At 38.5% G+C, this 26,825-nt stretch overlaps 1 protein-coding gene across 9 annotated transcripts in view; it reads left to right on the top strand.

Moving 5' to 3' along the window:
- The window catches only part of gbf1 (golgi brefeldin A resistant guanine nucleotide exchange factor 1), a 105,791-nt gene that overhangs the window by 33,787 nt on the left and 45,179 nt on the right, over positions 1-26,825 (top strand). For all 9 annotated transcript variants that reach the window (XM_067422227.1, XM_067422226.1, XM_067422223.1 and 6 more), the window contains exons 4-7: positions 15,562-15,693; positions 23,955-24,073; positions 24,969-25,077; positions 26,400-26,460. In XM_067422227.1, the coding sequence (XP_067278328.1) occupies positions 15,562-15,693; positions 23,955-24,073; positions 24,969-25,077; positions 26,400-26,460 (421 nt within the window). The remainder of the gene's footprint in view (positions 1-15,561; positions 15,694-23,954; positions 24,074-24,968; positions 25,078-26,399; positions 26,461-26,825) is intronic.

The raw sequence follows: 26,825 nt of genomic DNA, 5'->3' as shown, positions 1-26,825 counted from the left end.
ATCAGTATTTTGCAAATCAGCATACAGACATTTTGGACCGAAAGCTTCTTGCAGGCTATCATTTTTAATAACAATTCCGGTCTTGCATACACGTGAATTTGCGTTATTTCCTTATCACTTCTCACGTGTGTTTGGTTGGGAAACGTAGCTTGAGGACCAAACATAGTTGTCGGCGATTCTTTCTATTGTAAAGTCCTGCAATGTGAACCCCCTATCGCCGATCCATCGTGCAATGTGCAAACAGCAGCAACTGAATTCTACCTGAGATAGTCATGCACTGTGAAAAGAACAGTAATCCGACGACTTTGTTGTGCAATGTGAACTTGGTATAAAGTGCTGTTTTTTTCCACAAACTTTCACAAAATTCCGAATATCTATTTCTGTTGCAGGTTACACACTGATCATAGTGCAGTTTTCTTTCAGTGGTGTCAGTAAATAGAACAAACGTAGCTAAAGTCTTCTGATCCACGACTAATCAACGCAGACCCCTAATATGTAAGTACAGTCACTGACTCCCTCACACTGTAGGAGAGTCCACTCAGGACTGATCAGTTCAGTCCCCCCATAGCTGTTCATTAATGCTGTTCTGCCGTGTTTGGGCTGTTCCTCACTAGGCCCTCTGCCCTCTCACTTGCTCACACACACAGCAAACTGAAACAGCTCAGATTAAGATTAATCCTCCTTAATGCACCGGCTCATAATATAGTCATTAGGTGACTTGAGCCTAATCCAACCCATCTAACCACCGTGCTTTATAAAACACACACGCAGGATTTGCTGTCAATGCTTGGAGGCTGGAAACACAGCATCACGTATAAATACAGGCCAGTCTGACACTTAATACTGATTAAGGCTTCGCTGAATGGTGAATGTAAATGAAGAGCTTGTGCAGAGTTTGAGTGTGAATGGACAGAGGGGCCTTCGCTGGGAGGAAGCATCTATGTTGAATTAGGTGACTTCATGCAGATAAGAATAGTTCATCCAAAAATGACAATGATCTGTTTTCAGCAGTCCTCGATTTAATGATAAAACTCAGTGAATAACAATTTTTTTTGGTTTGTTCACACTACTTTTATGGTATTTTATGGAACAGCCATGGTCACCATGAATTATTATTGTACCATTTGTGAATATTAGTCTACAGAATCCAATTTTTGCTCTACAGAATAAAGGAAGTCAAGGAAACTTTGGAAATAAGAAGACATGAGGTTTAAGGAATGACAACATTTTTATTTTCAGTTTGAACGGCTATGAATCCCTTGTGCTCTAGCTTATAGTAGTATCAAGATAGTAGCAGCAACACAGCTGAGAGAGAGAGCGAGAGAGCGAGAGAGTTCAGCTGTCTTCTGCTGCAGTGAAGAGCCCTGGTTCAGTCTTGTTGAAATTTTTATTCATAATGTATTTAAACATACTGAATGGTCTCGGAGTTGTTTACTTGTTATGAAAGCTTTGAACTGATATTGATGAATTATAAGAATTTTTATGCTCTATTTATTATAGTAGATTAGAGTGCATTTTGAAAATGTACCTGTGAAATAAACCAAAGCAAATAAACAAAGGGCTAACAAAGCAATCAAAATGGATATGAAATAGCCTGTATGTTAGGCAGTGTCTTAGGGATCTATGTCAGTCCCACAGTAAATGACAGGAGTTTTTTATGCTACGATTCAAAAGTTGTTTTGTTTGTTTGTTTGTTTATTCAGCATTCAATGCATTATATTGTTTAAAATTGACAGTAAAAACATGTATAATGCTACAAAAATATATCGCAAATCAGCATATTAGAATGATTTCTGAATGATTTCTGAATGATCATGTGACACCTAAGACTGGAGTAATGATGCTGAAAATTAAGCTTTGCTGTCACATGAATAAATTACAATTGATTTATCATCATTATAAAGTATATAGTATAAAATTCTTTTAAATTGTTATACTATTTCACAAAATGTACAGTTGTTACTACATTTGTAACCAAACAATGCAGCCTTGTTAAGCATAAGAGACCTTTTTCAAACACATCAAACAAAATTACAGATCCCAAAGTTTTGAAGGGTAGTAATATAAATCATGATTATGACATCGTGGCAAAATGAGTTTTTTGTTTTGTTTTTGTTTTTTACTACAGAAGCACACTTTTCAATCTTTGTTCCTCCCTCTGTATAGCGACTCAAACCGTGGTCTAATTGTAGGCAGGGCTTGTTTTAGTATGCGCCACAGTGTCTTGCTAACACAGTAGCCGAGGCCTGTTGTCTAAGTCTACAGTGCGTGGTTGCAGGATATGCTCTCACGCCCCATGGGAATGCTATTAGTGTGGAACTGAAGGAACACAGCAGGTGAAACAAATAAGGCCCAGATTTTTTCCCCCTCCCTTTCTCCCTCTCGTCACCTTGCTTTTTTCCTTTTCTTGCTCCCTTGTTGTGTTTTCTCTTTCTCTTTCAGTCTCTCCTTCCCTCATTCTTTCCATGCAGTTGTGGACGATAGTCATCAGGAGTGGTGTGAAATGAGCTCTGAGCCAGAGCATGTGTGGTGATTTATCCTGCCGAGCTGACCGCTCTGCCAGGCTTAACCCCTCGCTGTACACCATTCAAACCCCCCGCGGACACGCATACCCTCACTCAAGACACACACGAGGGTATCTGCAAGGGTACACGTTCAAAGGATGCGACGGAAACAGCGGGTCTCATATTTTCTGTTTGTTTTTCCTCTAAATAGAGGTGCTAATTTAGGGCTGCCTCAGCTGAAGGGCACACTGAGGGACGTCTGAGCTCTCTATTTCTAAATAAAAAGAAAAAGGATTGAATTTAATTTAATTAGAAAACCAAGAGTGAGTGGATTAAAATTATTACTGGGCAAAGAATGTTTGGTCTGTAAATGATGTTAACATTGATCATGTAGTCCTTTCTGTTGTCTGATAATGTTTCACAGGTACAGTTTGTGGCTTACATGGTTACAAATGCTACAGAAAAATCAAAACAGAACTTAAAGGGGTTATAACACAAACAGTTTCCATCAATCTCTTGTTTATCTTCAGCACGAGTGGTATTGCATCATTCATATCTCTGAAGAGTATTTAGTTTCAGGTTATTAAGAGACATGCGCTGTCCTGATTCTTTCAGAAAACAGCCGAGCTTGTGGAGGCGTGCAGTGGGTGGAGCTAAAGACACGCATGCACGTGCGCACACAAAATACATTGCTTGATCCCTGGATAACTTTTGATTTACTATACATTTGTGTTGTTTACGTTATATCAAACTAGGACTTGTTTTTAAAACTTTTGTCATTGAAATATTGGGAACAAATAAAGACACTTGCACAACTCCGCTAGCCTGACAAGCCAGACCCACATCAAGATGTTTGGTCTGGAAACTCAGCATTGACAGGGCTCAATCCGAGGGGCGGGATAAACGGTTGTCTTTCAAACGCCCTCTGCACGCGATAGGATAGCGCTACAACCAACCAGAGCAACGAAGGTGAAACGGAGCTCGTTGATAGATTATATATTCGCCGTATCTGGTCGGCAAAATCCGAACACATCTTCCCTTTTTAAGAATGACTTCAGTGCCGTTCTTTGTTCTTTTCTCAGAGAAAAGCTTAACTCCACGTCTTCCAGAGCCGCGGTCAAAGCTGATTCGAAAGACCACCGATCGCCAGTTTCTGTGTTGACTAAAAGCACGTAAGCAACTCGGCCGTTGTCATTGTTATGCTCCGCCCACCGACTCTATACACGATGTGATTGGCCCGACCACAGTTTGGCGTTTACAGCTCAGAAGTGTATTCAGAGTTGCTAGACGACACTCGCGGACAGATTAGATTTGCTGCCACTAGGGTGCGTCTAGAAGATTTCTAGGCTACAACTCCGCTGCTACTCCAGAAAAACAAATTGTTTACTGTTTTCTTAATATTGGGTTTTTTAGGAAGCTGAACAAGTATTTATTTAGTGACATTGATTTCGTGGTCTAAAAACAAAATGACAGCGCTTCCAACGTCTCCTGCAACCCCAGGTGGGCGCCTCTTGCTCTCGCCCCGGTTGATGTGCACACATACAAGGAATTCCGCCCCTTGTGATGTCATACAGGCCCATGATCGAAAGAAAAACCTTTCCAAAATGTATCTGAAACCTGAAGGAGTGTATTTGGCACAGAAATCATACGTTCAACTTGTTTTTTTAGCATGAAAATCCAGAGTGGGAGAATCAAACTCTTTAACGTTGTAAATAAGTCAGAATGCATGAAATACCATTAGGACCCCCCCCCCCCCCCCCCCCCAAAAAAAAAAGTAGTTGTGGTGTGCATCCTATATGATTTTATTAGACATCATAGTGCATACAACAACAAACATAGTGAGCCATGATGTCTGACTCACTCATCAGTTTGTTTGAGTCAGTCAAAAATCACTTTTATATTCACAATGCTTACTGTAATTCATGTTCTTCGAAGTCAGTTATATTTATATGGATTTTTGTTTTGCTCTGTGGTTTTATGAAGAGGTATTCTAGTAAGTGTTAGAGACATGGATGACCGTAATCCACTGAATTGCATCAGAAGAAAAGAATCTCCATGACTAGATACATCAGGAAAGTGTCATTGTAAAATTTGTAGCAGCTTTACATGATTAGTAATGTATCAGAACTGAAACTCATGCCACGTTGTGACGGCCACATCATTCTGCCACCATGTCACGCAGTAAATCAACTCTGAACGCTACTGGGATGCTTCCTGAAGACTTCCCACCACAGACTTATGGAGTCCAGGAAGCAACCTTCAGCAACACATTCCTCAGGAAGCGCTCGGTGGAGACACACACTCACACGCACGGCGGAACTGGAATCCGTATGCTTGCCATCTCTCAAATGTTTTAATTCAGCATGATAAAACATCCGTTATTTATAAGGTGATTGAGCGTAAAGTATTTTGGAGCACAAGTCCATCCATCATGGGTAGACAGCAAGCTGTGAAACTCATTACTGTACGCTCCGGCCTGCTCTTCACTGCCCGGCTCCACTCCACTCTGTGGTCAGCCGGAATAATGTGGCTTCTGTTCAAAGTATGCAGCATAAAAAATACATTTTATTTGCAGGATAACAGGTGCTGGCTAGGCAGGGAATGTGTACTAATGAAGTCATGGTTTATGAATGCATCATCTTTGGAGTGGGGTCTGTTACTCCCAGTAAGTTCCTAATAAACAAAAGCTGTTTTGTACCCATTAATAAATCTTATATATATTAAAGCCATGATAGATTAAATGTTTGGCAAAAGTTGTTTACAGCAGACGGATACTGGTTTTGTAGTCAGTATTTCATACTTTACATTATAACATTGTGATGTCTAACTTCATTAGCATAATTGATTTGACTGACAAAACTATTGCCTCCACTTAAGTCTTTATTTCTATTACAAAATAGTATAGATTTTAGTAGTATTATTAGTTATCAACCCTAATCTGAAAATAGTTATCAATTTAAACTACCATTCAAAAGATTTACACTTACCAAGTCTGCATTATTTGATCAAAAATAAAGTAAACAGTTCCTGTGATGGCAAAGCTGAATTTTCAGCAGTCATTACTCTAGTTTTCAGTGTCTTTCTAATACGCACATTATTATTTGCTTATTGATGATTTTTTTAATCATAGTTAGAGGGATCACCCAAAAAATGAAAATTAGCCCATGATTTACTCACCCTCAAGCCATCTGGGTGTATATGACATTCTTCTTTCAGGCGAATACAATCGGAGTTATATAAAAAAAAATGTCCAAGCTTTATAATGGCAATAAATGAAAGCACAAAAGTTCTAATAAAGCGGAGCAGTGTTTGTGTATGTATATGATTTGTCAAATATCTAGCCTTCACCAGACCGCCTTCCATATTCAAATTACGGAAAAAACGTACCTGACTCAACAGCGTAAGCATTTTAAATGCGAGAGGCATTTCATTTTCTTTATAAGTTGAATACAGAAGGTGGACTAGATATTTTTCTTTTATAAAGTTCTAAATATAGATATTTTTCTTTGAAAAACGCATTGCTTAACTTTAAGAAGGCTTTTGTTAACTCCCCGGAGCCATGTGGAACACTTTTATAATGGATCGATGCGCTTTTTTGGGCTTCAAATTTTGAGCTTCCGTTCACTGCCGTTATAAAGCATGGATTAGCCAGGACATTTTTCTTAAATAAAACTGATTGTTTTCATCTGAAAGAAGAATGTCATACTTCTAGGATGGCTTGAGAGTGATTAAATCATGGGTGGGACGAGCTAACACTTTTCTAGCAGTTTTCACTTTCGGGTGAGCTATCCCTTTAAACCGTGGAAACTAATTTGGATTATTTTCATGATTTCGTTTAGAAAGTACAAAAAGAACAGCATTTTTGAAATTTATAAATGTATTTACTATCATTTGATCACAGGGATCGTAAAGGTCTTTATCAAACAAACAATGATTTATTTCTCATCCACCCACGATTGATTGGCATATTATTTTTGTATTACATGGCCCACCCGATTTGTGTGTTCTTCCACAATATCTTGCTATCTGCTTCAGCATGTTTATTGCTACTGGTTAGTGATCCGAACACCTCCATGAGTTGGTGGGCGGGGATACTGAATTACACGTGCTTATTATTCTGTAGAGGCGTGTTTCGTGGCGCGATGACGTCAAGATGAGAAACAATCGTCTTCTGGGCCTGGTGTCTATAAAAGCTTTTCTTTGACTAACAAGGAATTTTTCAGCTCTGAAACTTGCTGGACATTCATATATTACCATGGCCTTTTATATATCAAAAGCTCAAGGGAAAGTTGATTTCTCAATTCATTGCCCCTTTAAAAATGTTATTGACATGCCCTGACCATTGTTATCAGCTGCATATGCAGAACCCTTAAATTCATCTCTCCCATTCCCACCTTTCCTCTTCCCTCCCCAAAGTAGAGTTCATTCTCACACTAGCAGCATTTCACCTCTGTCAAAACTAACAGCATTTGAATCTGCTCAAAATGACTGGAGGGTGGTTTAAACAAAGCCCTCCAGGTCAAAGGTCACCTTCAGCCCTGCTGTTTATTTGTTTGCCTTTGTCACTCAAAATCACTTTTTTTTCTCCTCCTCCTTCTCCTCCTCCTCTTTTTTTTTTTTTTTTAATATCGGCCTCAAGGTGCAGCAAACAAATCCCTGGCTGCCCCTCGAGTGCAGGGGAGAGTGATGAGGTGGAGGAGAGAGAAGAAAAGTCTGGGATTAGGGGTGAGGGCTAGCTAAACAGGCCAGTTGTTTATCTTTGTGCAGTGAAGGTAGTGCTGTGCTGTCATTTTCTCATTCCTCACATAAAAAAACACGCTCCTCCTCATGCTCTGTGCTCCCGGTCAGCAGTGCTTTAATGTAAGACCACTTTTCCAGAACCCTTTTTCATTAGCTTACTTAATGTTAAGAGCTTTGATCTTGAAGAACTCTTGATGGATCGCAAGTCACATTATGTATGATGGCCTACCCTTTCTCTCCTTCCCTCTTTAATGCCTTTGTTACTTTTTGCTTGTGCACATTTATAAGTTGTAGTCTGTAAGATTTTATGTTTTTAAAGTGTCTAATGCTCATCGTTGCTGTATTTATTTGATTAAAAGTACAGTATTTTTGCAATTTATAATAGCGACAATTAACTCAGTTTTTAGTGTCACATGATCCATCAAAAATCACACACTTTAAAGGGATAGTTCACCCAAAAATGAAAATTCTGTCATTAATTACTCACCCTAATATCGTTCGACACCTGTAAGACCTCCGTTCATCTTCGGAACACAAATATATTTTTGTTGACATCCGATGGCTCAGAAAGAATTTAATTGACACCAATGTCATTTCCTCTATCAAGACCCATAAAAGGCCTAAAGTGGTTTTTAAAGAGTCCATCTCACTCTACATTCGCTCTACAATACTTTTATGAAGCGGCGAGAATTAGTTTTTGTGCGCAAAAACCCCCCCTAAATAACATCTTGTATAGTGATGGGCCGATTTCAAAACAAAGTTTCAAACGTTATGAATCCGTGTAGAAAGTGACAGCATGGCACAGAGATTTTGAGTGAATCAGTACGCTGATTGATAACCATTCGAATCTGTTTTGAAATCGGCCCATCATTATATTAGTCGTTATTTAGTTTTTTTGCACACACAAACTATTCTCGTCGCTTCATAAAACTATTGTACAGCCACTGTAGTGAGATGGGCTTTGTAACGACATCTTTAGTGCCTTTTATGGTTCTTGAGAGAGGAAATGACATTGGTGTCAATGAAGGCCTTTCTGAGCCATCAGATTTCAACAAAAATATCTTCATTTGTGTTCCGAAGATGAACGGAGGCCTTTGGGTGAACTAACCCTTTAAGAAAAAAAAAATCTGGAAAAAGTACTGCTCATTTTCTGCTAGGATATTATTAGCTTATTTTACACACTAACCCACAACACTTTTGAAAATGGATTAAAAAAAAGGACGGAACACCAGTGGAAAAATATTTTTTCTTATTAACAGTGAATTGGACCCTATTTTTCAAGACTTTTTTTTTATAGTGTATTAATATGCTCATTTGGTGCTCAGAAACATTTATCATCATCAATGTTGAAAACAGTTGTGCTGCTTTAACATTTTCATGGAAACTGTGATTATTGATGAATAGAAAGTTCACAATAACAGTTTTGATCAATAGAATGTATCTTTAGTTGATTTGACCTACACTACTATTTAAATCAGCAAAGTTCTCATTAAGAGCTCATGTTAGTTTTTACTTTGTCAATGTTTTTTTTTTCTTTTAAATAAAAAAAATTCCATGGCCAAATGACGAAATCAAAAATACATTGAGATCCTGCGTAATATAAATGCAAGCAATATTTCATCCTTTTATTCTAAAATACAGCTTTGATCTCAAACTGTAAGGGGAAAAATTGTCAATGAGTTGCTTTGGAAGCTTTTGGAAAAGTTTTAATTTCTCTGGGGCTTTCAAATTGCCTGTTTAGGTTGTGGCGAGCATTGTTCGGCGCATTTATAAAACACCACTGTGGGTTGTACTGAACGACCATATGGAGTTCCATAACATTGTTACAACCTAATTGCCCTTTTCGACAAGTGCCAATTTTCTTCAAGAGGCAGGAGAGAAAAGAGCGGACGGGCCAGAGGAGCGTTGACATGCGTCAAACTCCTCCCCGCAGATGGATCAGGCTGTGGTTGGGGCCTGAGATGAGAAGTCTCCCTGGGTTTGCTTTAGCCGTGCTGGCCTTGTTAGCTCGTCCCATCTCTTGCAGTATTAGAGCAGGCTACTGGAAAGACCCGGCTCTAATTCCACTAGCAGATCAATAACCATCAGTGTTTGGTTTTGGGCTGCTGGCTTGGTCACGGGATGCTCCACCCCCCTCCTCCCCTGCTCGCCCCCATTCGCAACCCTTGTAGGCTCGTTTTGTTTGGAGGTAATTTTCACTGTGAGCTTGTGAACTGTGTCTCAATTGAGTCTCAGTTCGCACTTGTCTTTATGGAGTGAGTGGGCCAGGAAGGTTTGACGCACATTTATTCTTTCTTTAATTCAAAGAGTATAGATATATCATGCAATTTCCAAACTTTAAAAAAAAAAAACTCTTATTGGTTACATTCATTATTTGGAATGACCAAAATCTTTCATCATTTTTTGAGTATTTTTGTCTCAGTAAAGATATATATCACAATATAGTTTTGTTTTGTTGTAGCTTTAAATATCTCAGACAGCAGGACATATACCAAAGAGTAACTTCAAAACATCGTTTTCAACACACTCAAATGTATATACACTGCAAAGTTTGTGGATGGATAACTGTATTTAAATGTGCGATTTGAATCTGAAATTGTGATAACTGACAGTGATAACCAATGGATGAGATAAATGGAACACCTTTTTTTTATTTTGTTTTTTTGGTACTGACTACTGAAGTTTCCGTACCGTGACAACCCTACTTGTAAAGCAAACAGCATAGCTGGTTTCAGTCTGATGGAAGACACTTGGCCCGTATAATTGTCTAAAATATGTGACATAGCAGTCTGACAAATTAAGTTATTCATTCTTTTGTGATTAAATTAAACAAACACAAAGGCCCAGCAGGTCTAGTACTGAGAGTCAGCCACTGTTTGTATTACCGCTGCTGTAGCCTGATCATTTGCTTCTCTGAATAGCTGTGTCCCACACACATACACACACACACACGTCTATAAAGCCTTGTGGAAAATTGCCTCCTCTTGTATGTGTGGTGTAATGTAGCTCTTATGGAATTCTGATCTGTCAGTGATGCTTTAGTTACATTTACTACAGGGGGAAACTCAAACAGTTTAGGAAACTGGATACTGGATCATTTGGGTAGTTTTGATCCTCTATTTTATTTTCAATTCCCGTGAGTGTAGAAGAATATTCAAAGTCTCTAAGTAATCACCTACTAATGCTGTATATTGTATAGGAGTAGGTGGATTGTCATATTTATATCATGGTACAAATGTCAAAATACAAGTTATTAATACAGTTATTTTTGCTTTTTGCTGTGTAAATTCAACAAAAGATTAATTTTTTTAAATAACTTAGTGGTAATGGCATATATATATATATATATATATATATATATCCACTGCAGTTGTACCTTAAAGTAATAAATAAAAATTATTGTATTAAAATAATTAAAATCAAGTCTTTTTTTATAAATTAAAATATCTAATATAAAGATGATGTTCATGTCTGCCAAATGCATTAATTTAACATAAATGTAACAACAAATTTGTAAAAAGTTTGACGTCATTCAAAATAAATTCACATTACACTTTGTAGAAAATACTTACTAAAGTGTATCCTTTATCTCTTCAGTAACCGTTCAAAGTGTTTGATAAGTGATTTGTATCTGTTTTTATTCATTATATATAGTCTGATTAAGGGTCTTAAAAACAAAGCGCATTGTAAAAATAAAAGTTGCAGAAACATCACATGGTCAAACTATAAATGTGGTTAATTTTTGTTTCTTAACACAAATGTTCAGTATAGTTTTGAGTCTGAATTCTGATTGAATTAAGCTGTGTGATTAAAAGGCCTGCTTTAGCTTCACCTCGGGATGCATTTGAATCAGCGTGTAACAGTTTTAATGTACTTTCTTAATGCTGTTCTCGACATTGCATTGTTATGTACATTTATAGCTCAGACCCTCAACCGCTTAAACTGTGCTCTGTTTTAAGCTCTTTCTGCACCAGTGCCAATTGATGTGCATGTGTAATGTGTAGCGGCGGCATCTCCTTTAGGTGCTCCCAGGGGCCAGAGAGTCCGGGATATTTGTGGAGGTACCAGTCACACTCGGCTGCACAGGCTGGCTGTTAAACCAGTCTCAGTCCACTCTTCAGAGTTTAGATCTACAGCAAGCACAACAGAACAGACCGTTGCGCAGTTTCCAATGCGGTGGGAAAACTGGATATTTTACAAAACTTAAAATGCAGTGAGAGTGCCGTATTTGTGCATTATGAAGCAGTAAGATATCATGGAAATGAGCCATAGCCTCTGTTTTTGCTAACAGCTCCTCTGCTAGTTATGTACAGGCACAATTGAATCTTAAGGGAGATTGTTAGGAGCCGTGCCGTGCCGTTGCTCAATTCTCTGAGCTTGTTCTCCAAGGACACGTACATACTTGGAGACCCAAAACCCTTAGCCGGAGCATACATGGATGGGTGACCGACTTTAATCCCTTTTTTATTTTGGTCAATGTCACACAGAGGTCACCCTGGTTACTGTGTGATTGTCTCACCATCATGGTCCAGCACCTCGATTTCTTTATTTCCCTGCGTGGCCCTGGAGATTGCGCTGAAGTACCGAGTCATATTTAGCCTTTATTTAAGAAGATTGCTGCACGTGGGGGGAGGACGAACTACGGGCCGCCGATGGCCGGCCAGATCAATACAACACAATTGAGTTCTCCAATCTGAGAGACTAGCTGCAGTGAAGGTGGCACTTATGGGGTGATCGCCTTTGATGAAGACTTTATTAGCTTCTATTGACAGATTCATTTGAGATCACTCTCCCTTCATTGCCACCACTTCACTCCAGACTCTCTCCTCCACTGTAAAGTAATATAGTCTAAGCCCACCGTTAAAAGTTTCTGGGTTTGAAGAAACGCGTTGACAGCAGAGTTGTTTTGTCCTGTGTTTTCGAAGCTTCGCGACTGTTTCTTCGGCTTGATTTCAAAGTAACTTATGTTATTCTTCTGCCTTCCACGATTTCTTTGGCTTTTCGTGAACTTGGGTTAAGTGGTAAGCACTTGAGACCCTTGTTATCAGATACTGCAGCACCGTCAAAGAGTTTTCACTGTAGGAATGGAGCATTACTGAGCTTTCCCCCCATGAGAATACAAAGAAAACATCAAGTTCCCCAAAGAAACTGCGCAACAGAAGATTTGCTTTTGGAAGGGAGTCTAGAAGCAACCTGGCCTCGGATAAGACAAAGTGTGGAAATTTTCAAATGATTTAATATTTTATCTCCAAACAAGCCGCAGGCGTATTAGATATCACAAGCTAATACTCAGCAGTCATATGTGCGCTCTGTAAAATTGGCTGAGGCTCGACTCGGGCTTTGAAGTCACAAGTTGTTTTTTTGCGTCAAAGTAGCTGTTCGGGGGAACCCTAATCCGCCCAGTATTGCTATGGCAAGCTGCGCCTCGGCCCGACACTCGCAGCAGGTTTTCGTGACTCCACTAATTTTTCCATTGTTATTTTACCTGGTTTGTATTTTGTAACCCTCGCCCCCCTCTCGCCGGCGTTCTCAGAGGGGCTGTTCCCCGCACCCGGGTGGATTGGCCCGAGGTGCTTTCCCATCCACAAATAAAGAGCTCGGCGAAGATAATGAAGTATGTTGCATCCTCGGCTGCAGCTGTGTTTTGTTGGCTCTGTTAGATTAAGGCTTTATGTGTGGTGGACTCGGCTTATTTCTTATAAAAGCTCATCAATAAACTCAAGAGCTGCAGGCCTAAATTTGTATCGTGCAACTGGCCGTTTATTTCTTGGCCTCTGCTCTTCTCATCAGGAATTCGTGTACGGGATGCACTGTGCAGAATGTATCTGAATTTTCAACCTTAATATACTGCGTTTTATGCTCTTTTAGTATAGAAAATGGAGCTCATACTCGAGGAGAAAAACGGAGTAAAATATGCAATTTGGTTCAGTTGCTAATATTTATATTGCCAGAAAGTGAGATGGAAAGATCTTGTAAAGATCTTTCTAACAATATAGCTGACTAATTACACGTGCACATAAATATTAGTTGCCACTCTCCCAATAATATTTCTTAGTAAGATGATGTACTTGATGTACTTTTTACGATCAAAACTCAAGCATTGTTATGCATTACAATGAATGATGATTGAGAGATGCACAAATAAATGTTTATCAAAAGCCTGATATTTGATATTCACTCACATTTTAACATAAGGTTTCTAAAAAAATATGGATAGTTAAGTACATCTAAATTGCTTAACGCCAGTCAGTTTTCATCTTAAAATATAGCTAACATTCTAATTTACTTCTTACGTTTACTTTATGCAAATTAGTAAAGATTTCGCAGCAAAAAATGAAACCACAAACTGTACCACAAACTGATTGGTGAATTTTAAAATTATACTAAAAGGCCTTTGACTTGATAAAAAAAAGTATACGTATCAACAGTGATGCCAGTAATATGTTACTCTAATCTGACTACTTTTTTCCAGTTATGAGTAATCTAACGCGTTACTATTTCCAAACCAGTAATCAGAGTAAAGTAACTAATCAAAGTCACTGTGAGTTACTATTCTAGTCATTTTCCTTAGTAAAAAATAAATACATTATTTTTGCTTTCTTCTTGCATCTCGGGGGAGAATATTTTTTTCAGGAAATATTTTTTTAATTTCAATTTAAAATTGTTGATGTTACAGTTAAAAAATGCACTTCCAATAAAGTGAGTGTTTGCAAAGACGGTTGTCATTTCTATTTTGAGGAGGCAGGGGTGTTGTCAGCAACTGCTGAATGTAACTAATAAAGTAACTTGCAATCTTACTTAGTTACTTTTAAAATCAAGCAATCTGTAAAGTAAATACGTTACTTTTCAAAGGAGTAATCAGTAATCAGATTACTTTTTCAAAGTAACTGTGGCAACACTGCCTATCAATCAGATGACAAAAGTTGATCATGTAGTATGTAAAACAGGTTTTTCAGCAATTTTTTGATCATGTTGATAATTTAGAGGCCTTAGGGCCAAATTTACTAAACAGGACAAATTAGCATGAGAGGGCAATTCCAAAAAAGCGCTGATGGGAGTGGAAAGTTCTGCGTGTGATCTACTGACGACATGGAAATTAAAGAACAGACAGATCTTTCCATAATGACCAACACAAACTACCAGTTAGCATCTGGTTAAAGATGTGCTTTTTTGGTGGCGGTAAATAATATTGCACACACCAGTAAATTGACGAGCAGCAAGTGCAAACCTTAGTAAATCACCTTGCATGATTAATTTAAATACTCTCCTCCCATAAATTTGAAAGGGAAACTCCTACAAATGCATATGCAATAAGGTCAGCTGCATAAATAACTCTGTCAACACCTTTTCAGCGCTAATTTTCCACTATGTGTCTTGAGTACATCCTGATAGTAGTTTAATGACAAAAGAGGGTTTGCACTGGCGCAAGCTGTTAGTAAATCTGGCCCTTAGAATAATACTAAAATAATCTTGGTTGCTTTTTGTTTAGTTATCTTTACCTTTGTTTAGATTGTTTCTAACAAGTGACAACTGAGCCAAAATATATTTTGAGCACTTTGACATCAACAAAGATCCTGAAGTGTTTTTTCTTCTCATTTGAAAAACTATTTACTTTGCATTTTATTTTCATGCACCCTTAATTTTGTCCTTGCTGACGGAGACCCAGAACAAATCTGTGATGAGAGTTGATTCATGAAAATATTAAGCATTCTACCCTTGATTCGTCAATCTCACTTTACCTAAAAATTGCATTTCTACACATTGTATCGATACTGGGAAATACAGAGAAAAAAAAAATAGTATTACTCTTACTCTGTTTCCAAAAAGCGGTATCATCCCTAATGATGAGAGAGAGGCTTTAATTTTCCCAGCAGCTGTTACTTCAGCAGGCTAGCAGCAGAGTCCTCCCACCCCAACGAGTTCAGTCATTTTCATTAATACTAAATCCTACATCCTACACAGCTGCTTTAAACAAGAGCTTTTGGAAACAGAGTTGTAATAAGATACTCCGCTCTGCCAAGGTGAATAAGAAACAGCCCTCTCTTAACCCCCTCCCTGGCCATACCTTTCTGTCCTGTTGCATCTTTTTTACATGTATGCAACACAGATTCGTAATTTCAGTGGCGACGCATGTCTTAAACATCATTGTTCATGTATATAGCAATGATTTATAAAGAACATAATTATTTTTAGCAATTGAACAATTTGTCCTACATACTGAAAATAGTAACTGACTAGTGTCTTATTCATCATGTGTTTATGTCAGTAGGTTGAATTGCTCTCCTCTGACCTAGAGACTTGTCTTTTGTAATTCTAGATCTTTCCGATGTGGAACCCAATGTGTTTCTTAGACCTTTCCTGGAGGTGATCCGCTCAGAGGACACAACTGGACCAATCACAGGCCTTGCTCTCACATCGGTCAACAAGTTCTTGTCTTATGGCCTTATAGGTAAGTTGTATTTTTTTTATTGTGCCTGGAAAAAACTCTTGCTCCAGAATACTACATACCAAATCAAATGTAATTAAGCATGTTTGCCATATTTTCTCTTATGAGTTTATATGTCATTTTTATGCAGAAATATGAATACATTTAAAATATATACACAACCGTTCATGTTTGGGGTCAGTAAGTTTAAAAAAAACGATTTCTTTTTATTCATCAGCGATACAATGTATTAAAATGTTTTGCAGCATAGCCGTTTTCAACATTAATACTAAGAAATGTTTTAGTTATTTTAAATTGTAATAATTTACAATATTACTTTTTTTTTTTAAACACTTTTTCCTAAACCCATATGATGTTCTTTCATCTGTGAAACATCTGGACGTCCAAAGACTAGCTTATTGGTCAACGCCATCTTTGAATGCACTTCTCAGCATGAGTGGACTGTATTTTCGAATTGACATGGGAGAGCTTGTTTTGCAGCAGTTGTGATCGGCACAGACTGTCCTCTTCCTTGTTAGGGAAATATGGCCAGATCTTGCCAGGGTAGGTTCAAAGTGTGAAACCAGTCCAGGCCTCAGTTCACGATACAAGCAGTCTCTAGTTGTCTCCCCCTTCCTATAACTTGTCAGTTTAAAAAAGAATAATGACAACACTTGTCAAGCAGCTGTAAGGTTTGCACAACAGAAGGATGGGATTACAGATGTTGTAAATGACATTGTAAATAACATGATACAGTGCAGAGTGGATATCGATCTTTTGTCAAAAAATAAAAATAAATGAATATTCATAATTTACAATTAATTCTAGCAATAAAAATCTCATTTAAACCTGGAAAAAAGTGTAAGCATTTTGAAAATCTAAAACAAAAGTAATGCCTTAAAACCAGCAAAAACGTTTGAAATCTTATTAATGATTCTTTAAGACTCTATAATATTCGCACGCACACACACGCACGCACTTTGTCTGATACCGATAATTTTTTAGATTTCAAAGCCAATAACCAATTTGCTTAACCAATAAATCCAAATTTTTATATCATTTGAGAGCCTTACTACAAAAACAAAAGTGTCACAATTAAAAGCCATGTCCCAAGCACACAATTATAATGTTCTTACTTCTTATTATAATTTTATGTAGCTTATATGATAGCACATGTTGCACTTAACTGCACATAAATAGTCCATTATTTATCAGCAACATTAAAATAAAAATGAACATACAGTATATGAGACCCTGGACCAGAAACCAGTCATAAATCATTGATTTTTCTTGTATGCCAAAAATCTTTAGGATATATTAAGTTAATATCATATTCCATGAAGATATTTAGTACATTTCGTACCATAAAACATTTATTAGCAGTAGTAATATGCATTGCTAAGGGCTCCATTTGGACAACTTTAAAGGCGATTTCACAATATTTCGTTTTTTTTGTTTTGTTTTTTTGCACCCTCAGATTCCAGATTTTTAAATGGTTGTATCTCAGCTAGATATCCTAACAAACCATACATCATTGCAAAGCTTACTTATTCAGCTTTCTGATGTATAAATCTAACTTTTCAAAACTTTAACGTTATGACTGGTTTTGTGGTCCAGAGTCACAAATCCGCCAATACCGATATAGTGGCAGGCAGGTATATAGTGCATCCCTATTATATTGAACTGAACAGATCCTGACACCCTGAGAGCTGCTGTCACCCCAGATGCACCCTTGTTCCCAATCCTCCACGATGCCAGCATTTCTCCAGGAATGGTTGCTATGGAAACCTGTACTGTAGATCTCCAAATCTTAGCCCCCTTAACTTGTAGGATTAGGAATAGTAGTCACACATGCATATTTTCTTGAGTACAAAATAAGTCATGTTGTCAAAACGTACTAGCAGCAGCACACTTGGCTGTAAACGTCTTTTTTTCAAAGCAATTTAGTGTGCTAAATTGAGACGTTATTTTACGAATATTTGTTCAGGTAAGGCTAATACTTTATAAATTAAAATACAATTCACTACAGCTTTCTCTTTTCTTTTTCTTATTTTTCCCCCCTCAGAAACGCACAGAATGAACTCTTTTCTTTTCCAGTAGAGCTTCAACACTCTTTCTCACACACATTTTATTTTTCTTCTGTCTCTCTCTCATGCACAGAACTGTGCTAATCCCAGGTGAGCACTCCTGACGAGCGTGACATATTAATGCACTCGTATGAGTGTGTGATTAAATGACCTTTAGGTATGTGAGAGGCTGTGTGCTGACTGATGGGTTATGCTCATTCAGACTGCACTAATCTGCCATGAAGAGTGACATTATCATTACTCCCAATTAGCATTCCATAGACATACAGCAAAGCCACACACTATAGGTCTTACATTAACAGCTCTGATTGATTCACAACTCACTGCGATGCAGGGGTCTTAACTTTGGATTTTGATTATAGACTGTAGTTGATCACAGGCCCTTCATGTTGTTTTATAGTGTGGTTTGTGCTCCAATATTAATATTATTGATTTGTTTTGTTTAATTTTTATTTTGTGTCACCTGCAGAAGACATTGTCAGTTTCTGGCTCATTCGTATCTTTAAACAGTTTTCAGTCTGTAAGACTATATCGCAAATGTAGGAAATGCGTGTTTTCTTAAAGGGTCACTGCAGCAATTAGCATATGGCTTTATATCAGTAGAAACCCTGGAGTATATTCCTCCTATGATGCAAATTGACGATATTTGCATCATAGGAGGAATGTTTGGCTAAAGTCTAAAGACTACAGCCAGCAGAGGGAGCCATTTCCGCATGTTTTGAATTCGTGCATGGTGGATGGAGATCACACTCAGAGCTCAGCTCGCAGCTGCAGGCACTCATTTAAACGGAGCTATGGTGAGCAATGTAAGTCTTTTAACTTTATTTTTTAAGCTTGCAAAGGCATGAACTGAAACGCGCCAGACTGAACTCGCGTTGTGAATGTATGGGGCGAGTGTAGTCGCGATTACCTCAGCTCTCATCACGAGAGCTCATCAGCTCATTTATCTCACTCCTGCAGTTAGTGCTCAGTGCTGTGAGACTCGCGCGGTGACTCACTCATTATATTGAAAAGACACGTTCAGTTTTTAATTGTAGTGTCTTCTCCAACTCACAGTAATCAAGTTGGTGGCTTTGGGAATGGCCTCACAGGGCAGCGAAGCATTCTGGGAATTGTAGTCTTTGTTCCACATGAGACAAAAATACATTTTCTGTCTTTTCTCAGTCTAGAAGGCACCAAATTCAAAAGTAATTTCACATTTCTACTACATTGATGACCCAGTTTAAATACAGATTCATCTTCCCACCGCTGAAGTACCCCTTTAACAAATCAATTTACATGACCCAAACTGGGTAAGGCAAGTTTATTCATAAAGCACATTTTATACACAGTGGAATTCAAAGTGCTTTACATAAAAATTATTTAAAATAAATAAATAATAATAATCACAAGTGCATAGGAAGTGGGAATGACAATAAAAACAAAGAATAAGACATTGATTAAAATTGACTTAAAATGTATTAAACCAGAAAGAATGAAAAGAGGACACCTAGATAAAGTCAGGTGTCCACAGTAGCATGGTGCTCATTGAGTAATTGCACAGCTAAACAGATGTGTTTTGAGTCTGGATTTGAATGCGGCTGCTTTTGGAGCACATCTGATCTCTTCTGGAAGCTGGTTCCAGCTTACGGGTGGCATAATGGCTAAAAGCGGGCTTGCCTTGCTTTGAGTGAACCCTTGATATTTCTAACTGACTTGATCCTGATGATCTGAGTGATCTGTTGGGTTTGTATTCATTGAGCGTATGTGCAATGTATAGGCCATTGAGTGATTTTTAAACAAGTAAATAGTGCATTTCTAAATGTAACTGGAAGCCAGTGTAAAGACCGGAATACAGGTGTTAAATGTTCAGACTTCCTGGTTCTGTTTGGAATCCTGGCAAACTATGCACATATATTCTATACTACAATATCAAAGGAATTAAAGAATATCTACATTCATTCATTCATTCATTCATTCATTCATTCATTCATTCATTCATTCATTCATTCATTATTTGAATCATTTGTCAAATCAAAATTTGTCTGAAAAATGTATTATAAATAATTAAATAATTAACCTATTAAAATTGTTATCTCTGAAAAGCTTTTGTGTGTAGTCCTGACACAACCCAAAGTTTACAAATGGACAGAAGTATGTTGCTGGTCCCAGGAATATTATTGGTGTTTTTGAGTGACCGTTCAACTCACTGCTGTTTCAGTACAGAGACAGAATACTGACATCTATTGGCCAGAAACATAAATGCAGTGATCTTTGGTACACTTTATGTTGGTCCCAATAGGGAGTTGTTAGGCATTCACCTGTCCTATGTCAGTTTATTGAAGTTGTGAGAATCTCTGCTGCTTGTAATTTTGGTTTAAGCTAACTGATCTCACAAAACACTTTTTCCTATTTTTTCTTTTTATCATATGCTGGGAGTTTCCTTTTTTAAGTGGAGGAGCATTTTAGCTTTGCTCACCAAGAGGCACAGCATATGATTTTTATCAGTCAACCGCACCAGGACTTCCCTGCTGTTCTTCCCTCTGTACAGTGAGACCTGAGCCCTTATGTCACACTGGGAGGTCTCACTGTCACCACACACACACACACACTCCGTGAATTTGTTTAGTGAGGGCTAATTCCCCTCAATCTCAGGCCTGAGGTCGGTGGGCTCGGGGGGACGGACGTATTGACAGATCCAGATCCCACTTTTCCCACTCTCCCTTTCCCACTCTTCTTTTTCCCAGGCCGGTACTCAAACCAAAAGGCTCACTTACACAGCCACTTATCCCTCTAAAAACTATGACAGCCAGCACACACAAACCCATGTACATGGAGCGTTTGGAAATGTGCTTTTCAGATCATACCTTGCTTTAAGTTAGGGACTCACTTAAAAACAAGTTGCAGTTTGTGACATGATAAACGTGAATACGATTTCGTGCAGATGGACGGGATGCATTCTATTTAGTTTTTTTGGCTAAAAGAGCCAGGTCGGCGCCTGTGCATGCCTGATTTCAGGGTTAACACAACACCCATTTCTGCAATGAGCAGTTCTTTCACTTAAGGGACACCCTGGTGTCTGAATGTACTTTTACTTAACCTTTTAGTACACGACAGCTGTTTGAACCTCTTTGATACTCTCATACACATGCACAAAGACCCTCCAGCCCCACCCAGACTTCAGTTATTTCAACAATGACTCTCCCGCTTGGCTGTGTAGACCTTGCCAAGTGAGGATTAGTATTTTAGATGACTTCTGATGTTGTGCTGAATAGACTATGGCTCTTGTTTCCGTGGAGATGGGCTGTTTGGACGGGGGTCCTGTGTTTATTGTGGGCTTGCCTCTTCATTGCTGTTCACTCGCGATCGCTTGCAGATTTTCACTCGAAATTTAGTTGCTCAGTCATTGCGTCATGTCAGCAAGTTATCTAACTCTATAAATGTATGTACATTTTTTATGTTTTTGAAAGAACTTTCTTATGGTCATCAAGCCTGAGTTTGTTTGATTAAAAAATACAAAAAAAAGTCACATTGTGAAATATTATTACAATTTAAAATAATACGTTTCTATTTTAATATAGTTTTAAAATATAATTTATTTCTGTGACGCAAAGCTGAATTTTCAGCATCATTACTTCAGTTTTCAGTTTAATTTTAATATGTTGATTTATTATCAAACTGTGCTGCTTAATTTTTTTTTTTTATAACCTGTGAAACTTGTGGAACCTTTTTTTCAGGATTCTTTGAATAAAAAGTAAAAAAAAGTAACAATCTTTTTAATATTTTAATTTAAGGGGGTGGGGGTGAAATACTGTTTCATGCATACTGAGCTTTTTACGCTGTTAAAGACTTGGATTCCTATCCTAAACGTAGACAAAGTTTCAAAAACTAATGTTGGACGTTTGATGGAGTATTTCTGTGTCAAAAATACTCCTTCCGGTTTCTGACAAGTTTCGGAGAGTTTTTTTCAATTATGGGTCGGCTTGACGTTAATAGAACGGAAGGTCCTTGTATGGGCCGTACGGGCTCTTCTCCCGGTAAGGTGCGCACGCGTGACTAGAGCGAGAGAGGAAATGCACGCCCATAAACACTCCGCGCCGCGCTCCACTTTATTCCTATGAGTGACGTCGAGCGACTTCAACGCTTCAGCACAGCATTCCGGGAAGGCAGCGCTGCATTTGAACCGATTTGAACGCAGAAATGACGTGAAGCTTCACAACATCGCTTCAGTCACGTCTCAAAGTGTATTTCCACGGCCACTGCTATGACAGGACTTCACCAAATCATACCAAAGAAGTGTGTTTTTGACGGAGCGGTCCCAGCGATAAAGGTTCAGTCCTGCTTTGGAAGCAGCCGGTGAGTAAAACTGCTTCAAATGTCTATGCTGTTGGCTCGTCGCGTGAGTAAACATCAGTAAACGACACGATCGCGTGCTTCGTCATTCAAATGCGCTAACGGACTCTATTGTTGTTCTATTTATAACGTTACACTAGTCTGACGTGCAAAACCGCTTTGCTTGCTACTGCTAAGGTTTAGTCGCATACAATAGTCCATAAACCGAATCATGTCCTCATAAACTGCGAGTAAACACACACAAATGTTGACAGTACATACCACAGAGACGGACGTCCTGCTGTTGCTGTTTCTCCTGTTCAATTTATTTCAGCCTCAGAATGATTCTGGATCATAAATCTATTAGCTGAACTCGATATCCATGGGTATCTCCACGCTTGAGGAAGTCACCGCTTTGCGAGCTCGTCATTCTTTAGCTCCGCCCACACGATACGCCTCCAGGCGCTCGTTTTTTTACGGAAAGACTCGGTACAGCCCATATTTCTTTTATAAATATAATAAAACTAAAGACTTTTCGGAGATATGAAGGATGCAATACTACTCTATAGGTACTCAAGATTGACATGAGATTGACTGAAACTGAGTGTTTCACCCCCCCTTTAAAATATAACAACCGTATATTTTTATTTTCTTTCGTAATGATATACATCACTGTTCATTTTTAAAATAAATTAATAATTTATTCAGCTGGGATGTTAAATTGATTTTTTTTTTTAAAGTTTTCTAACAATGTAGATATTTTATTATTTTGAATAAATTCTGTTCTTTTTAACTTTTTATTCATCAGTGAATCCTGGAAAAAGTTCAGTGAAGAAAATATCAAGCTACACAACTGTTTCCAACATGGATAATAACTGAGTTTCAATTCAGAATATTAGAATGATTTCTAAAGGGTCTATATATTGTGTAACACACACACATACCTATTTAGGGTTTGTATATAGTGATTAAATATAAGTGCACATTGTTCTTTAATTAGGTCCTGAGTTAATCCATTTAATCCTGTTGTTTCTCTGTGTTTGGCAGCGGCTAAACAGGTTTTCATAGGAAAGCATTAGTATCAGTAACGAGGGCGGGGCTTAGTGAAGCCTCAGCACTGTACAAGCTCTTCCTCCATCTTTTTTCTGAATATCATGTGGTAAAGTGTAAAATGATTGGAATATATGTCCAACCCTAACTATGTGACAACATTTATCTTAACGGTGATAGAAATGATCCTTATATTTCTACTTAAGTGTATTGCCGGTCTATTCAATAACTGGATAATTATTAAAGAGTTTGGCGATTGGAAGTCCTTCTCTAGACCTTAATAACCATGCTGGTGATCACTCAGTTCAGAGTAAAGGCTGTCCCGTGTCTCAGTCGCTCTCTTCCTTTCTCTGTGTGTTATTTGCCTGCTAATAAGTGGAATGCACTCTTGTGTCAAGGCTTTACCTGCAGTCACAGCCCCGGCTTCCTCCCCAGGCAGCCTGCGCTTATTAGTTAATGAAATGCTCTTTAAAGGCGATGGGAAAGAAAAAGCAGCCTGGCTCCAGCCTGCTATCTGGCCCTTCTTGGGTTTCAAAACATCGTTGCCTAGACAGCCAATTTACCAGGCCATCCACAAAAGCGCACACATCTGGCGATTAGATGTCAGATGGTTGTTTGGAGCTCTTCACATAGAGCGTGGTCAGTTGATAGCGATGTGGGGGCTGAACTGGTGACCAGGTTAATTGTGTAAGATTAATCATGTAACCATGGTCATGTCATTATGACCCACGTACAACTTATCCGGCTGAGAATCGGGAGCATTAATGAGAGAGTGAGGGGGAATATATTAGGATATTTTTAGTTTGTTTTAAATTTCTCCATCCCTGTCCTCCACAGATGCCAATCATGAAGGGGCAGCAGAGGGCATCGAGAACATGGCCGACGCCGTCACACATGCGAGATTCGTGGGCACTGACCCCGCGAGTGACGAGGTTGTACTGATGAAAATCCTCCAGGTAACACAATTTCAGTCACACAAATTGTTGGTGCTTGCAAATGATTAATTTAATTTTAAAAAAAATTTGTAAATATCGTTTCGTAATATTATTATGTTTTTTTATGTTTCTTCTGCTCACCGAGACTACATTTTATTAGATCAAAAATGCGATAAAATCTGTAATATTGTGAATAATTATTACAATTTAAAATAAATGTTTTCTATTGCATTTTATTGTAAAATGTAGTGCAGGGCTGTTCAAATCTTACCCTGGAGGGCCAATGCACTGCAGAGTTTAGCTCCAACCCTGATCAAACACATCCACCTGTGATTTTCTAATGATCCTGGAGACATTGATTAGCATGTTCAGGGGTGCTTGATTAAGGTTGGAGCTAAACTGCACTGCATTGGCCCTCCAGGGTAAGATTTGAATAGCCCTGATGTAGTGTATTCCTGTGATCAGTTTTCAGCATCATTACGCCAGTCTTCAGTGTCACATGATCCTTCAGAAATCATTTTAAAATGCTGTTTAGCTTCTCAAGAAACATTATTTTTTATATTTTATTTTTAAAAAGTTGATATATGATTTTTTTTCAAGATTCTTTGATGAATAGAAATATAAAAAGCAGTATTTATATAGAAATATTTAGTAAAAGTCTACTGTTATGTTTGATCAATTTAATGTGTCCTTGCTGAATAAAAGTATTAAGTCCCCGATATACTTCAAGCAAACTAACTACTGTGACGTAATTCCAAACAAAGTCAGGCCAAAATGAAAATTCGAAAATTTCTTTTGGGTTCTTACTGACCCCATACTTTTTAACTGGAGTGTACGTGTAATAAATAATAGTCTAAAATGCATCCAGATATGTTCAGTACAAGATGTTTTTTTTCTTCATTATTATTTTTTCTAGGTTTTAAGGACTTTGCTGCTAACTCCAGTTGGAGCCCATCTCACCAATGAGTCTGTTTGTGAGATCATGCAGTCCTGTTTCCGAATATGCTTTGAAATGAGATTAAGTGGTAAGTTAAATTAAGTGAAATTTCCAGGTGTAACAGAGGCCAGCTGGTAGTAGTTGCTGTGCAAGTAAACCTCACTCCTCTGACCTCAAGAGACGCTCTAGCGACCGACGCTAGAGGTTGCAGCCTTTAGCCTCCTTGTTAGAGCGTCCGACTCTCATGCCGGCGGACCCGGGTTCGAGTCCCGGTCCGAGCAGTAGGGGTTACATTGGTGCCGTGACCCGGATGGGAGTGAGGTTTAGGGGGGTGAGTGTAACAGAGGCCAGCTGGTAGTAGTTGCTGTGCAAGTAAACCTCACTCCTCTGACCTCAAGAGACGCTCTAGCGACCGACGCTAGAGGTTGCAGCCTTTAGCCTCCTTGTTAGAGCGTCCGACTCTCATGCCGGCGGACCCGGGTTCGAGTCCCGGTCCGAGCAGTAGGGGTTACACAGGGGAAAAGGTTTCAGTGCACTGCAGTGTTGGGGGTAAAAAAAAAATTAGGTAATGGATTACATTTTAAACTGAGAACAAAATGTAGTTTTTCCAAATAAGTAAAACAAGTTACTTTGTTTTCCTATTTATTGGCTGACAGCTCTCCTGTCTCCATGATAAAAGAAATCGGGTATAAGGTGCAGAGGCATTGTGTGCGCTGTGTGTCAACATGATGCTTATTATAGTTCTAGACTAAATGTGAGCATGCATTTATTCATCTCTCTTGCACAAAAAACAGATGCAATTGTCCTCAAAATGGATAGAAACAGTCAAATGCAAACTCGGAGTATTACACAAACTGGCAATAATTTAAATATATTAAATAATACAAACATACTTTGTATATAAACTCACATTATTAACCAGTTAATTTGTCACTGGCCTTGGATGATCCAATTCAACCAACCATTTGGTGTAAAAGAGCTTTTACATTTGCCAAGACATTTCTTTGATTTAAAATCAAACAAGCAAACTCAGCCCAGGTGAGGAAAATGTAACTTGAAAATAATGTAATGCATTATTTTACAATGAAAGTTACTAAGTAACGCAATTATTCGCTTTTTTTAGGGAGCAAGGCAATATTGTAATGCATTGTTTTTAAAAGTAACTTTCCCCAACACGGGTGTACTGTAAATTTGATAAAGATGTACATTTTGTTGTATGTCCTAACTCTTGAACTGCTGAATATGTGCATCTGCCTCCTGTGCTCTCAGGACTGTGATAAACCCTGCTCTAATCCTGACCAAACAGAGCCTGGACTCTGAACCCCAGAGGTGCTGCTCTTGTCCTCTGGAATAACATTTCTTTTCTATTCTCTGTTTTTTTCCCCTGTTTTTGCTCTTTTCTCATCACAGAGCTGTTGAGAAAGTCAGCTGAGCATACGCTGGTGGACATGGTGCAGCTGCTCTTCTCCAGGTAACTAGAGAGAGAGTGGAAGAGGCGATGTAGAGATGAGGATTAGGAGCAGAGTCGTGTTCTTGCGGTTCACATAATCAAACCAAACCTGAGACCAAACACAACAGGAACTGGGTCTGTCTCCGTAACAGGCTCCGATTTCACTCTCAGGCCTCTCTCAATTACCGCCAGAGGTTTCCGACTTCCCCCTCGCACGCAGACAGGGACAGGTGAAAGCATCACTCTCTGACAATGCAAAGCATGGCTAATTACCAGGCCCACACAGATATCTGCTGCTGCAGTGCCCTCTTTCTGGACCTCAATGAAAGGAGAAAAATATTACATTCCCAAATGAAAAGAGATGCATACTTGCATTTCTGTGATTT

The sequence above is a fragment of the Pseudorasbora parva genome, chromosome 17 (genome assembly GCF_024679245.1).
Source record: "Pseudorasbora parva isolate DD20220531a chromosome 17, ASM2467924v1, whole genome shotgun sequence".
In the NCBI taxonomy this organism is placed as follows: domain Eukaryota; kingdom Metazoa; phylum Chordata; class Actinopteri; order Cypriniformes; family Gobionidae; genus Pseudorasbora; species Pseudorasbora parva.
This window is presented reverse-complemented; position numbering and strand designations above follow the sequence as displayed.